The sequence below is a fragment of the Oncorhynchus clarkii genome, chromosome 13 (assembly GCF_045791955.1).
Source record: "Oncorhynchus clarkii lewisi isolate Uvic-CL-2024 chromosome 13, UVic_Ocla_1.0, whole genome shotgun sequence".
Lineage (NCBI taxonomy): Eukaryota > Metazoa > Chordata > Actinopteri > Salmoniformes > Salmonidae > Oncorhynchus > Oncorhynchus clarkii.
Window position 1 is genome coordinate 16,280,382 of NC_092159.1, and position 15,843 is coordinate 16,296,224.

Here is a 15,843-nt window from a genome sequence, read left to right on the forward strand (position 1 = left end):
TAAATATTGTCTAAATTAGGAAGTGGTCCAGAAGTGGTCCAAAAAAGCACTTGCTAAGGGAAGATATTACTGTCTGCTACGCCAACATGTAACCCCTCTCTTTCCCCTTTCTCTTCTGTCTCTTCTATCACTCCCTCTCCCTCCATCTCTCTCCTCATGGGCCTATAAAAACCTCCAGTGTCAGCCCTTTCCTCCACCACATCACCGCCATGCAAATGAAGAGAAGAAGAGGAGACAGACAGGAAGAAAGAAACGGCTCACCAGCACACCACAAACACTTCCACTCACACAGTGGCAGGCGCAAGCATACACCCACATTATGCAAACACAGGCATACACAAGGCGTTATGCGCACACACGCACACACACACACACACTCACACACACACACACACACAAAAGCACGGGCGCACAGTTACACTCACACACACACACACACACACACACTCACACTCACACACACAAAAGCATGGGCGCACAGTTACACTCACACACACACTTGAGAGCACATAGACAGACAGACAAAAAGACAGACACTGTACTTTTATGATCGAGCATCAAAGTCAGAATTCTCACCGTTCGCACACTATCCCATTATATCTACGACAAGCACATATCTACATGGCAACAGAGTAAAAGTAAGCTCTTTCAGAAACATAAACATTTCCCTGACAGGGTGAACACAAACAGTAGGTGTCTCCTGAGCCTGTGTATACAAACCGTGTATATTAACCAACCACATGTGTTGGACTATAAAACAACACAGGGCAACCACCTCTTTCTTTATACCTTCCATCTTAGCTCCAAGTGTTGGACACACAAGGTCCAGTTTCCTTTTTCACAATGGCGATTACAGCAACTGGTGGCCATCTGGGGGAAGTATGTGATCGAAGTCTACGATGGACTAATGACCTTGAGGTTCACAATGGTGTGTATGTGTGACACTCGTCCCTCGGTGGAATGAGTTTTAAACTCTTCTTCTCTTACCCTCCAGCATTCCAACTACCTCCACAGACAGGTGGCCTCTGTCCCAAGCACCTGGAGGATGGCTACCATCTGGGGCGGTGCCACACACACGCACGCACACACACACACACACACACACACACACACACACACACACACACACACACACACACACACACTCACACTCACACACACACACACACACACACACACACACACACACACACACACACACACACACACACACACAAACACCACCCGTTGGGAAGTCAATACATATTGACCTAGGGGCAATTAACATGCAATCAGTTCATCATGTAACCTATTCAACTGAGTAAGTAAGCCAGGAGAAGGATTGGAGTTCGGGGGGAACAAATGTGTAATCACCTTAAGAAGAACCGGAGATCGACTGTGATTGATCTATTTAAGTTGCTTAGCTCGGGTCTTTGTTGTAAGTCTGCAGTGGTTGTACAGTGAATGTGACAGTATGGATTCCCTGAGGGCCTATGGGGTTATATAGCTGTGTGTCTACTGTCTGGTAGTTATTCAGATGCCTTTTGGTACTGTATCCATAACACGACCAAACTGGTGTTGAAAGCGTTCAGTTCTGTAATGTCAGAGTCCTTTCATGTCAGGTCACACAGGGACGTGAGCACGTAAAGAGGTATTTCTCCTGGCCACTCAACCCTAACCAGCTTGACTGCTTCGAAGGAGAAGCGGCCCAAAACATCCTGCAACACCAAGACGTTCCATTAAAACCAATTTGCTGTCAACACAGCTGCTGTTCCTTCCGTACTTAAACATAGACAGTGCATTCGGAAAGTATTCAGACCCCTTGACTTTTTCCACATTTTGTTACATTACAGCCTTATTCTAAAAAGGATGACATTTTCCCCCCTCATCAATCTACACACAATACCCCATAATGAAAAAGCAAAAACAGGTTTATAGACATTTTTGCAAAAGTATTCAGTATTCAGACCCTTTACTCAGTACTTTGTTGTAGCACATTTGGCAGCGGTTACAGCTTCATGTCGTCTTGGGTATGACACTACAAGCTTGGCACACCTGTATTTGGGGAGTTTTTTCCATTTTTCTCTGCAGATCCTCTCTGTCCGGTTGGATGGGGAGCGTCGCTGCACAGCTATTTTCAGGTCTCTCCAGAGATGTTCAATTGGGTTCAAGTCTGGGCTCTGGCTGGGCCACTCAAGGACATTCAGAGACTTGTCCTGAAGCCACTCCTGCATTGTCTTGGCTGTGTGCTTAGGGTTGTTGTCCTGTTGGAAGGTGAACCTTCAGCCCCAGTCTGAGGTCCTGAGCGCTCTGGAGCAGGTTTTCATCAAGGATCTCTCTATACTTTGCTCTGTTCATCTATACTTTGACATCATGTTTTGTTTTTTGCTCTGACATGCACTATCAACTGTGCGACCTTATATAGATTGGTGTGTGTCTTTCTAAATCATGTCCAATGAAGTTGTAGAAACATGTCAAGGATGATCAATGGAAACAGGATGCACCTGAGCTAAATATTTAGTTTCATAGCAAAAGGTCTGAATACTTATGTAAATAAGGTATTTCTGCTTTTTATTTGTGATAAATTAACAAAAATGTCTACACCTGTTTTTACTTCGTCATTATGGGGTATTGTGTCTAGGCTGTGTCTAGGCTGATTTTTTATTTAACCCATTTTAGAATAAGGCTGTAACGTAACAAAATGTGGGAGTCAAGGGGTCTTGAATACTTTCCGAATGCACAGCAGGTCAACTATCTGGAAAATCTTGCTCCTCCACCCGTCACCTGATGGGGTAGTCTGCAGCGCTGAAGTTAATGAAGAAGTCCCAGCTCCAGTCGGTCATGGTGATCAGGTCTGACATGCTGCTAGCCTCTACCCCCCACCATCCTAACCCTCACCCCCTACCCCCCTGTCACCTCCACCCCAGTCACCTGATGGGGTAGTCTGCAGCGCTGAGGTTGATGAAGAAGTCCCAGCTCCAGTCGGTCATGGTGATGAGGTCTGACATGCTGCTAGCCTCTACCCCCCACCATCCTAACCCTCACCCCCTACCCCCCTGTCACCTCCACCCCAGTCACCTGATGGGGTAGTCTGCAGCGCTGAGGTTGATGAAGAAGTCCCAGCTCCAGTCGGTCATGGTGATGAGGTCTGACATGCTGCGGAGGTACATGGTGAGCAGGCTGGCACCGCCCCAGATGGTAGCCATCCTCCAGGGCGTCACCCTCACGTTGGGGTACTGGGAGGCCAGGGCCTGCACCTGTCTGTGAAGGTAGTTGGAGCGCTGGAGGGGGAGAGAAGAGGAAGAGTTTAAAATGTTTAAAAACTCATTCCACGGAGGGCCAAGTGTCTGCAGGTTTTTTCTACACCCGTGGACTTGATTGATGAATTAAGGTCACTGGTTAGTAAGGAACTCCCCTCACCTGGTTATCTAGGTCCTAATTGAAAGGAAAACCCAAAAATCAGCAGACACTAGGCCCTCCATGGAATGAGTTGGACACCCCTGGTTTAAGACAATATCCTACGTAGAATAGGATAATGGTATAAGGCCAGGGCTCTCCAACCCTGTTCCTTGAGAGATACTGTCTAGCACACTTGATTCCAGGGCTGGTCCTTGACGTTCTGCCACCATAGGCAAGACCAAAAAATAGACGTCTATGATTGGTGATGATTGGTGATCCGGACAGGACCAAAAACCAAAGTCTGTGGAAGTCAAGGCTGGTCCGGAACTGCACCCCAAAAGTATGTCCAAAAGGCGTCTGCTTCGGTCTATGATTACCGAGGTGTAGCCTACAGTGTTGCCTGAAATTGAATTTTATGAATGCCCATCTATGTGGTTAGCCTACAGTGTTGCCTGAAATGGAATTTTATGAATGCCCATCTATGTGGTTAGCCTACCATAATGGGCTGGCAGGTAGCCTAGGTAGCTTAGTGGTTAGAGAGTTGGACTAGTAACCAGAAGGTTGCAAGATCAAATCCCTAAGCTGACAAGGTAAAAATCTGTCGTTCTGCCCCTGAGCGAGGCAGTTAACCCACTGTTCCTAGGCCGTCATTGAAAATCAGAATCTGTTCTTAACTGACTTGCCTAGTTACATAAAGGTAAAATAACATTTGTTGAACACCAAAAAATGACATCCGGACAGGTCCAAAAGACAACGGCTCGTGCTTACTGGGGTGTAGCCTACCATGTCGGCCAGCAATGGAATTTTATGAATGCCCATCCATGTGGTAGAACCACAGTTAGTAAAACAGGCTGTCGCATTGGCTTTATTAGTCCTGAATCCTGTGACGAATCAATTTGGCTATTTATGCTCTGAATTTCAGCTAGTAGCTTCCCAACTTTATCAGGAGTTGTCACCAACCTATTTGCAATGTGTTTACACAGCGGAAAATGCAGAAGTATTTCATTTTCAATGTGATCAGCTCGTGAAAAATGGACGGATAGAAACTTACAAACCGCTGACCATGACAATGTGGGGAAACTCCTGGACAACAGTTGTGGTTCCATATTGTCCATCTTGCTTTGACCTGTCCAGTTCTTAGGATATGTCGCTTGTTAACATGACAACTCCTTTTTTGTGTCATTGAGCCCCATTTCGGTTAGGCTATTTGATCGGAGAAACCTACATGAGGTTAAAAAGTGTATGACATTGTCATTCATTTTATCTCCAGCCTGCAGGCTATAGAAGGCCACATACATTTTATCTCCAGCCTGCAGGCTATAGAAGGCCACATACATTTTATCTCCAGCCTGCAGGCTATTGAAGGCCACATACATTTTATCTCCAGCCTGTAGGCTATAGAAGGCCACATACATTTTATCTCCAGCCTGTAGGCTATAGAAGGCCACATACATTTTATCTCCAGCCTGCTGGCTATAGAAGGCCACATACATTTTATCTCCAGCCTGCAGGCTATAGAAGGCCACATACATTTTATCTCCAGCCTGTAGGCTATAGAAGGCCACATACATTTTATCTCCAGCCTGCAGGCTATAGAAGGCCACATACATTTTATCTCCAGCCTGCAGACTATAGAAGGCCACATACATTTTATCTCCAGCCTGCAGGCTATTGAAGGCCACATACATTTTATCTCCAGCCTGTAGGCTATAGAAGGCCACATACATTTTATCTCCAGCCTGCAGGCTATAGAAGGCCACATACATTTTATCTCCAGCCTGCAGGCTATAGAAGGCCACATACATTTTATCTCCAGCCTGCAGGCTATAGAAGGCCACATACATTTTATCTCCAGCCTGCAGGCTATAGAAGGCCACATACATTTTATCTCCAGCCTGCAGGCTATAGAAGGCCACATACATTTTCTACCATATTCTACATCTGCTACGTTATGTTAGATAATTTTTTGGGATTGAACGTTGTTGGAGCGCTGCAGAGATGCATCTCTCCAACAGCACCCTGGGGCGGCGCAGTGGGAATGGACGAGCAAAATATTCCACAAAGTGGGCGCTGCTTATCAAAGGGTGGCGTCACCGAAAAAGTCAATTTGCCAATTGGTTGAAAGAATTTGTGCAGAATTATGTGAGGTTTTATTTGCTGTTGATGGAGTTGCGTCTTGGTCAGTTTAGCTCAGAAAATGCCGCCCGCGTCAATCTGCTGCCATAGGCTGGTCTATATGTATATAGTAGTATGGGAGGTGGTAGATGGTAGTCTATAGTCTGGTCTATATGTATATAGTAGTATGGGAGGTGGAAGATGGTAGTCTATAGTCTATAGTCTGGTCTACATGTATATAGTAGTAGTGTGAGGTGGTAGATGGTCGTCTATAGTCTGGTCTATATGTATATAGTAGTAGTGTGAGGTGATAGATGGTAGTCTATAGTCTGGTCTATATGTGTATAGTAGTAGTGTGAGGTGGTAGATGGTAGTCTATATATAGTCTGGTCTATATATATATAGTAGTAGTGTGAGGTGGTAGATGGTAGTCTATAGTCTATAGTCTGGTCTATATGTATATAGTAGTAGTGTGAGGTGTGGTAGATGGTAGTCTATAGTCTGGTCTATATGTATATAGTAGTAGTGTGAGGTGGTAGATGGTAGTCTATAGTCTATAGTCTGGTCTATATGTATATAGTAGTAGTGTGAGGTGGTAGATGGTAGTCTATAGTCTTACCTGGTCTATATGTATATAGTAGTAGTGTGAGGTGGTAGATGGTAGTCTATAGTCTTACCTGGTCTATATGTATATAGTAGTAGTGTGAGGTGTGGTAGATAGTAGTCTATAGTCTTACCTGGTCTATATGTTTATAGTAGTAGTGTGAGGTGTGGTAGATGGTATTCTATAGTCTTACCTGGTCTATATGTTTATAGTAGTAGTGTGAGGTGTGGTAGATCGTAGTCTATAGTCTTACCTGGTCTATATGTATATAGTAGTAGTGTGAGGTGTGGTAGATGGTAGTCTATAGTCTTACCTGGTCTATATGTATATAGTAGTAGTGTGAGGTGGTAGTCTATAGTCCTACCTGGTCTATATGTATATAGTAGTAGTGTGAGGTGTGGTAGATGGTAGTCTATAGTCTTACCTGGTCTATATGTATATAGTAGTAGTGTGAGGTGGTAGATGGTAGTCTATAGTCTTACCTGGTCTATATGTATATAGTAGTAGTGTGAGGTGTGGTAGATGGTAGTCTATAGTCTTACCTGGTCTATATGTATATAGTAGTAGTGTGAGGTGTGGTAGATGGTAGTCTATAGTCTTACCTGGTCTATATGTATATAGTAGTAGTGTGAGGTGTGGTAGATGGTAGTCTATAGTCTTACCTGGTCTATATGTATATAGTAGTAGTGTGAGGTGTGGTAGATGGTAGTCTATAGTCTTACCTGGTCTATATGCATATAGTAGTAGTGTGAGGTGGTAGATGGTAGTCTATAGTCTTACCTGGTCTATATGTATATAGTAGTAGTGTGAGGTGTGGTAGATGGTAGTCTATAGTCTTACCTGGTCTATATGTATATAGTAGTAGTGTGAGGTGTGGTAGATGGTAGTCTATAGTCTTACCTGGTCTATATGTATATAGTAGTAGTGTGAGGTGGTAGATGGTAGTCTATAGTCTTACCTGGTCTATGTGTTTTTATAGTAGTAGTGTGAGGTGGTAGATGGTAGTCTATAGTCTTACCTGGTCTATATGTATATAGTAGTAGTGTGAGGTGGTAGATGGTAGTCTATAGTCTTACCTGGTCTATATGTATATAGTAGTAGTGTGAGGTGGTAGATGGTAGTCTATAGTCTTACCTGGTCTATATGTATATAGTAGTAGTGTGAGGTGTGGTAGATGGCCTTGAAAAGTCTCTGGAACTGTCGTGAGGCTCTGCCGTGGACCACCAGGACGAAGGCTATCCTGATGGGGGCCGACGGTGGGCCCTCTGACGAGTCCTCCTCCCACGCCACGTTGGCATTGGCCTTACCTGAACAACACAAGGATACCGTACAGAGACAGGTTGTTAGTCATTCATACAGAGAATAAAACATGTACCTGTATGCAGACGCTGACAATTGCCTTACGTGGACAGAATAATAACACACACATTAGGTTTCATCGTCTATACTTCATACACTGGAAGGTGTACTGAACATGTGGCGCAGTGACTCAGTTACTGTGCATTCTATGAAGAAGAAGAAGCATGTCACAAGGAGATGAGTTTCATTCACTATGTGACCATTGAGTTATTTGAACCATGACCAGCAAGGCCACAAGATAGGAATAGGAATCCTAGAACCATTCCTTTGGGTTTGGGGTGGAGTTCACTTGATAGTGTGTCATCATTGCTCTGTACCACAATCCCAGAATAAGACTTGGAAGTAAGTAGACAATGACTATTCCAACTCACAACCACACAATCAAACAATTCCAGCTCTCTCCAGAAACCATTCAAAAAGCCACACGGATTCATATAGTGGTTTCTTTCATTCTAATAGTAAACGCCTTTTTAAAAAAAAGATTTCCGCTCAGAGCCTCTCTGTTGGTCTTGTATTGTGTTCTCCATCAGCAAATAAGTACTAGGGGAATACAATCCAGCACCATTATTACATATGGTGGTTGTTTTGTGTTCACAGGGCCTATAGAGTTACAGGAAACACAGAGCTTTATTGAGACGTTATGTTTGTTGACGACAGAGAGGACAAGGTTGTTCAGGAGATAATAGCAGTAATCTGGTCCTCTGTGTTGTGAGGGCAGGGGACTTGGTTTCCCAGACGGCAGTGGTGGACCATGTCACGACTCGCTATGGTCCCTGGATGGGCAGAAAAGAGGGGAGAAGATGGTGGGTGCTTTCACCCTCTTAGGGTGTGCTGTCCCAGGGGTAAAAAGGCTACAAGGCGCCCCTCCCGGTTCTCCCCTGTGTCTACAGCAGCGGGGGACATGGTAAGTGTTTCAACCCCCTTAGGGTATGCTGTCCCAGGGGTAAAAAGATCACAAGGTGCCCCTCCCCTTCTGGCTCTTTCCTCCCTGTGTCTGGACAAGCTAGGCTCTTACTGCTGCCCTGTAATTATCTCAATTGAAGGGCAGGACCTTTTGCGGGCTTGTATTTAAAGCCTAACAACAGGGGCGGGGCTACATTCATGCTCCCGTGACTCCAATTGGCCATGCCTCCTGTCCATCACTCAATCAGCCAATTCCCCCCGAAGAATTATCGTTCTATTCATAGTTAGGTCCTAATGATCCTGCCTATTAATATGGAGTTTTGAAAGTGTGTGTGTGTGTGTGTGTGTGTGTGTGTGTGTGTGTGTGTGTGTGTGTGAAAGACGGCGCGTGTGTGTCAGATTGAACAGTAATTGGTAGGCAGCTCGGGAGGTTCACTGGCTAGCATGGCACTAGGCTAATTGGTGGAGCGCTTCACCAAGCACTTTGAGGCTTGTGATATGCTAGCTAGCTGAACTAATGAGCCAATGTGTTGTGTGTCTCTACACCTACAGGGACGTGATAGGTCTAAAAATGCCAGACTGCCATATCCCTCTTTTTCCTCTCTCCTATCGCCATCAATCTTTCAAACTGCCTCTCCCTCATCTGCTATCAGCACTCTCTCTCTCCATCATTTCATTCTTCTCTCTCTCTCCATCTTGTGTAACTTCAGCAAGTCATGGCCGTCCATCTCAACCAGTCATGCGAGAGGTTGGAAGAGGAGAGGAGCAGAAATGTCCTTTTAGTTTCCAATATTAAAGTCCTTTAATGCAACATCTGCTCAGTACCAACGAAGGATCCAACCAAAGTCTCACCTGACTGAGTATAACTAACTATCTTGTACTTTGTTCTAGATGTAGGTCTTATAGAACATAAATGAGGTTTTATTTTTTAATCAGCAAACAAGTGACTAAGCCTCGAATGATGTTACCGGCTACGTATTTAGGGGTGACCGAACATGCAAGGTCATTGGCTGACAACTGACATCAACCATTGATGATGTCAGTTCCATCCAACATATTACAACCATGTAGACATTAGACAATAGCCCAGCTAGCATATAGAGTCTCTGCTAATGCTAATATATACCCTCTCATATCCTATGGAGCCGGCGCTAACGGCTATGCGCTAACCCAGACAACTCTTCAAGGACAGAATACCGATGAAATCAAATTGGACAATTTGTAGCTAACAAGGTTAGTGCCTCAAATTCAGATTGGTGCATCAGAGACATGGGGAGAGAGCGAGAGGGAGAGCTAACAAGGTTAGTGCCTCAAATTCAGATTGGTGCATCAGAGACATGGTGAGAGAGAGAGAGAGAGAGAGAGAGAGAGAGAGAGAGAACAACATTGTGGCAGACGACAGAACAGACAGAGGGAGTGAAAAAGAAAAAAAGATTTAATTTAGCCGTCCGTGTTGTTACACGGCGCCACCAGGATTAAGCCCTTTTCAATTTCCCCCGTCTCCTTTGATCAAACTGTCAGTTGGAGTGGGATGACGATGGTGAGTCTAGCGCAGGGCTGCCCAACCCTCTTCCTGGAGATCTACTGTCCTGAAGGTTTTCAGTCCAACCCTAATTTAACTTAACTGATTCAGCTATTTAGGGTCTTGTTGATCAGCTAATTAGTATAATCAGGTGTGTTAAATTAGGGTTGGACTGAAAACTCCAGGAAGAGGGTTGGACAGCCCTGGTCTAGGGAGACGACATGAGCTTATTCACTGATAGACAAGCGTTGGTTTATATCTTGGGGAATATGTATCCTCACTTACATTGCTGTACAGAACATAGTTGCAGTCATGGTGGACTCACAAGGTGCAGTCATGGTGGACACACAAGGTGCAGTCAAAGTGGACTCACAAGAAAAAGTCATGGTGGACATACAAGGTGCAGTCATGGTGGACTCACGAGGTGCAGTCATGGTGGACTCACAAGGTGCAGTCAAAGTGGACTCACAAGGTGCAGTCAAAGTGGACTCACAAGGGGCAGTCATGGTGGACTCACAAGGTGCAGTCATGGTGGACTCACAAGGTGCAGTCAAGGTGGACTCACAAGGTGCAGTCATGGTGGACTCACAAGGGGCAGTCAAAGTGGACTCACAAGGTGCAGTCAAAGTGGACTCACAAGGGGCAGTCATGGTGGACACACAAGGTGCAGTCATGGTGGACACACAAGGTGCAGTCATGGTGGACTCACAAGGTGCAGTCAAAGTGGACTCACAAGGTGCAGTCAAAGTGGACTCACAAGGGGCAGTCATGGTGGACTCACAAGGTGCAGTCATGGTGGACTCACAAGGTGCAGTCATGGTGGACTCACAAGAAAAAGTCATGGTGGACATACAAGGTGCAGTCATGGTGGACTCACAAGGTGCAGTCATGGTGGACTCACAAGGTGCAGTCAAGATGGACACACAAGGTGCAGTCATGGTGGACTCACAAGGTGCAGTCATGGTGGACTCACAAGGTGCAGTCATGGTGGACTCACAAGGTGCAGTCATGGTGGACTCACAAGGTGCAGTCATGGTGGACTCACAAGGTGCAGTCATGGTGGACACACAAGGTTCAGTCATGGTGGACACACAAGGTGCAGTCATGGTGGACACACAAGGTGCAGTCATGGTGGACACACAAGGTGCAGTCAAGGTGGACACACAAGGTGCAGTCATGGTGGACACACAAGGTGCAGTCATGGTGGACTCACAAGGTGCAGTCATGGTGGACTCACAAGGTGCAGTCATGGTGGACACACAAGGTGCAGTCATGGTGGACTCACAAGGTGCAGTCATGGTGGACTCACAAGGTGCAGTCATGGTGGACTCACAAGGTGCAGTCATGGTGGACACACAAGGTGCAGTCATGGTGGACTCACAAGGTGTGTTGGCGCCCTATTCAAAAGTAGTGCACTTATAAGTGACTATGGTGCAATTTCAGACGCAACCATTGGAATCGTCCCAGATATGTATGTGTGTGTGTGTGTGTGTGTGTGTGTGTGTGTGTGTGCGCGTGCGTGTGTGTGTGTGTGTGTGCGTGTGTTGTTTCTTTAAACATTGATGCATGGTGCCCACTGATGGTGGCAAGCTCACAGATTTTGTTTACAGGAGTCTTCTGCCAACCTGCAGATGTTCAACCAGTGTACTTGGGAAATTGTGTGTACGCGGTGTGTGTGCGGTGTTGTGTGTGTTTGTGAGTAAGAAAGAGAGAGAGAGAAAGAGAGAGAAAGGAAGAGGGTGAGAAAGCGAAATAGTTTGTGCGTTCCTGTGTGTATCCGTCTGTCTGTGTGTGGTTGTAAGTGTGCATGTGTGTGCGTGTGTGTGTGTGTGTGTGTGTGCGTGTGTGTGTGTGTGTGTGTGTGTGTGTGTGTGTGTGTGTGTGTGCGAACATGCTTTTCTGTGGCCAGCTTGGCTGAACAGAATGAAAATTGGAAAGCAATTTGGTGTAAATACAAAAAATGTCTTCCATTCTCTCACGCAAATTTCTCATCAGCCAAGAAACACATTTCTTGCCTGACTTTGATATGAATGGGAATTATTAGCAGTAAAACAACAGTAAGTGTAGTGTGCGTGTGTGTATATCTGTGTATCTGTGTGTGTGTGTATATGCATACATCTGTGTGTGTGCATAACATGTGCGTGCGTGCGTGTACGTGTGTGTGTGTGTGTGTGTATATGCATACATCTGTGTGTGTGCATAAATGTGCGTGCGTGTGTGTACGTGTGCGTGTGTGTGTGTGTGTGTGCGTGCATAAATGGTTGTGTTTGTGTGCCTAAGTCAAAACAGATTTTATTTCAGCTTCAGGGCATATTGTATTTTCCTGCTGTAAAAAGAGATGGTATACGCTCTAAATGGCTCCCTATTCCCTACATAGTGCACTACTTTTGAGCAGAACCCTACGAGCCCTGGTCTAAAGAAGTGGACGATAAAAGGATTAGAGCCATTTGGGACTCAGACATTGACAGTACATACACAGACCATGACGACAAAACAAACAACATGTTTCAAAGGAGCCTCTATCAAGCTGTCGCACGATGATTACACTATTACTATGATTGACTAACAAACAGAATGTTCTAGCAATTGTTTTTATATGATATGAAAGAGTATCTGGTCAAATATGCTCGAGTGTACCACACCCAGTATACCCAAACGGTTCACACCCAGTATACCCAAACGGTTCACACCCAGTGCACCCAAACGGTTCACACCCAGTATACCAAACGGTTCACACCCAGTATACCCAACGGTTCACACCCAGTATACCCAAACGGTTCACACCCAGTATACCCAAACGGTTCACACCCAGTATACCCAAACGGTTCACACCCAGTATACCCAAACGGTTCACACCCAGTATACCCAAACGGTTCACACCCAGTATACCCAAACGGTTCACACCCAGTATACCCAACGGTTCACACCCAGTATACCCAAACGGTTCACACCCAGTATACCCAAACGGTTCACACCCAGTATACCCAAACGGTTCACACCCAGTATACCCAACGGTTCACACCCAGTATACCCAAACGGTTCACACCCAGTATACCAAAACGGTTCACACCCAGTGTACCCAAACGGTTCACACCCAGTGTACCCAAACGGTTCACACCCAGTATACCCAACGGTTCACACCCAGTATACCCAAACGTTTCACACCCAGTATACCCAAACGGTTCACACCCAGTGTACCCAAACGGTTCACACCCAGTATACCCAAACGGTTCACACCCAGTATACCCAAACGGTTCACACCCAGTATACCCAAACGGTTCACACCCAGTGTACCCAACGGTTCACACCCAGTATACCCAAACGGTTCACACCCAGTATACCCAAACGGTTCACACCCAGTATACCCAAACGGTTCACACCCAGTATACCCAAACGGTTCACACCCAGTATACCCAACGGTTCACACCCAGTATACCCAAACGGTTCACACCCAGTGTACCCAACGGTTCACACCCAGTATACCCAAACGGTTCACACCCAGTATACCCAAACGGTTCACACCCAGTATACCCAACGGTTCACACCCAGTATACCCAAACGGTTCACACCCAGTATACCCAAACGGTTCACACCCAGTATACCCAAACGGTTCACACCCAGTGTACCCAAACGGTTCACACCCAGTATACCCAAACGGTTTACACCCAGTATACCCAAACGGTTCACACCCAGTATACCCAACGGTTCACACCCAGTGTACCCAACGGTTCACACCCAGTATACCCAAACGGTTCACACCCAGTATACCAAACGGTTCACACCCAGTATACCCAACGGTTCACACCCAGTATACCCAAACGGTTCACACCCAGTGCACCCAAACGGTTCACACCCAGTATACCCAACGGTTCACACCCAGTATACCCAAACGGTTCACACCCAGTATACCCAAACGGTTCACACCCAGTATACCCAAACGGTTCACACCCAGTATACCCAACGGTTCACACCCAGTATACCCAAACGGTTCACACCCAGTATACCCAAACGGTTCACACCCAGTGTACCCAAACGGTTCACACCCAGTGTACCCAAACGGTTCACACCCAGTATACCCAACGGTTCACACCCAGTATACCCAAACGGTTCACACCCAGTATACCCAAACGGTTCACACCCAGTATACCCAAACGGTTCACACCCAGTATACCCAAACGGTTTACACCCAGTATACCCAAACGGTTCACACCCAGTATACCCAACGGTTCACACCCAGTATACCCAACGGTTCACACCCAGTATACCCAAACGGTTCACACCCAGTATACCCAAACGGTTCACACCCAGTATACCCAAACGGTTTACACCCAGTATACCCAAACGGTTCACACCCAGTATACCCAAACGGTTCACACCCAGTATACCCAACGGTTCACACCCAGTGTACCCAAACGGTTCACACCCAGTATACCCAAACGGTTCACACCCAGTATACCCAACGGTTCACACCCAGTATACCCAAACGGTTCACACCCAGTATACCCAAACGGTTCACACCCAGTGTACCCAAACGGTTCACACCCAGTGCACCCAAACGGTTCACACCCAGTATACCCAACGGTTCACACCCAGTGTACCCAAACGGTTCACACCCAGTATACCCAAACGGTTCACACCCAGTGTACCCAAACGGTTCACACCCTCACCATCTATTAACTCACCCTCAATGTTACAGTAACAGTATATCTATTAACTCACCCTCTATGGGACAGTAACAGTATATCTATTAACTCACCCTCTATGTTACAGTAACAGTTTATCTATTAACTCACCCTCTATGTTACAGTAACAGTATATCTATTAACTCACCCTCTATGGGACAGTAACAGTATATCTATTAACTCACCCTCTATGTTACAGTAACAGTATATCTATTAACTCACCCTCTATGTTACAGTAACAGTATATCTATTAACTCACCCTCTATGTTACAGTAACAGTATATCTATTAACTCACCCTCTATGGTACAGTAACAGTATATCTATTAACTCACCCTCTATGTTACAGTAACAGTATATCTATTAACTCACCCTCTATGTTACAGTAACAGTATATCTATTAACTCACCCTCTATGGTACAGTAACAGTATATCTATTAACTCACCCTCTATGTTACAGTAACAGTATATCTATTAACTCACCCTCTATGTTACAGTAACAGTATATCTATTAACTCACCCTCTATGTTACAGTAACAGTATATATATTAACTCACCCTCTATGGGACAGTAACAGTATATCTATTAACTCACCCTCTATGTTACAGTAACAGTATATCTATTAACTCACCCTCTATGTTACAGTAACAGTATATCTATTAACTCACCCTCTATGTTACAGTAACAGTATATCTATTAACTCACCCTCTATGGGACAGTAACAGTATATCTATTAACTCACCCTCTATGTTACAGTAACAGTAAATCTATTAACTCACCCTCTATGGGACAGTAACAGTATATCTATTAACTCACCCTCTATGTTACAGTAACAGTATATCTATTAACTCACCCTCTATGTTACAGTAACAGTATATCTATTAACTCACCCTCTATGTTACAGTAACAGTATATCTATTAACTCACCCTCTATGTTACAGTAACAGTATATCTATTAACTCACCCTCTATGTTACAGTAACAGTATATCTATTAACTCACCCTCTATGTTACAGTAACAGTATATCTATTAACTCACCCTCTATGTTACAGTAACAGTATATCTATTAACTCACCCTCTATGTTACAGTAACAGTATATCTATTAACTCACCCTCTATGGGACAGTAACAGTATATCTATTAACTCACCCTCTATGTTACAGTAACAGTATATCTATTAACTCACCCTCTATGTTACAGTAACAGTATATCTATTAACTCACCCTCTATGTTACAGTAACAGTATATCTATTAACTCACCCTCTATGGGACAGTAACAGTA

The 15,843-nt window shown here is 45.0% G+C and overlaps 1 protein-coding gene across 1 annotated transcript in view; it reads right to left on the reverse strand.

Annotated features, from left to right (window-relative positions):
- Positions 1–15,843, reverse strand: part of LOC139424509 (xylosyltransferase 1-like) — a 140,185-nt gene that overhangs the window by 42,353 nt on the left and 81,989 nt on the right. Inside the window, exons 3-4 of the mRNA XM_071176431.1 lie at positions 7,232–7,404; positions 3,058–3,260 (exon numbers count right to left, since the gene is read on the reverse strand). Of these exons, the coding sequence (XP_071032532.1) occupies positions 3,058–3,260; positions 7,232–7,404 (376 nt within the window). The remainder of the gene's footprint in view (positions 1–3,057; positions 3,261–7,231; positions 7,405–15,843) is intronic.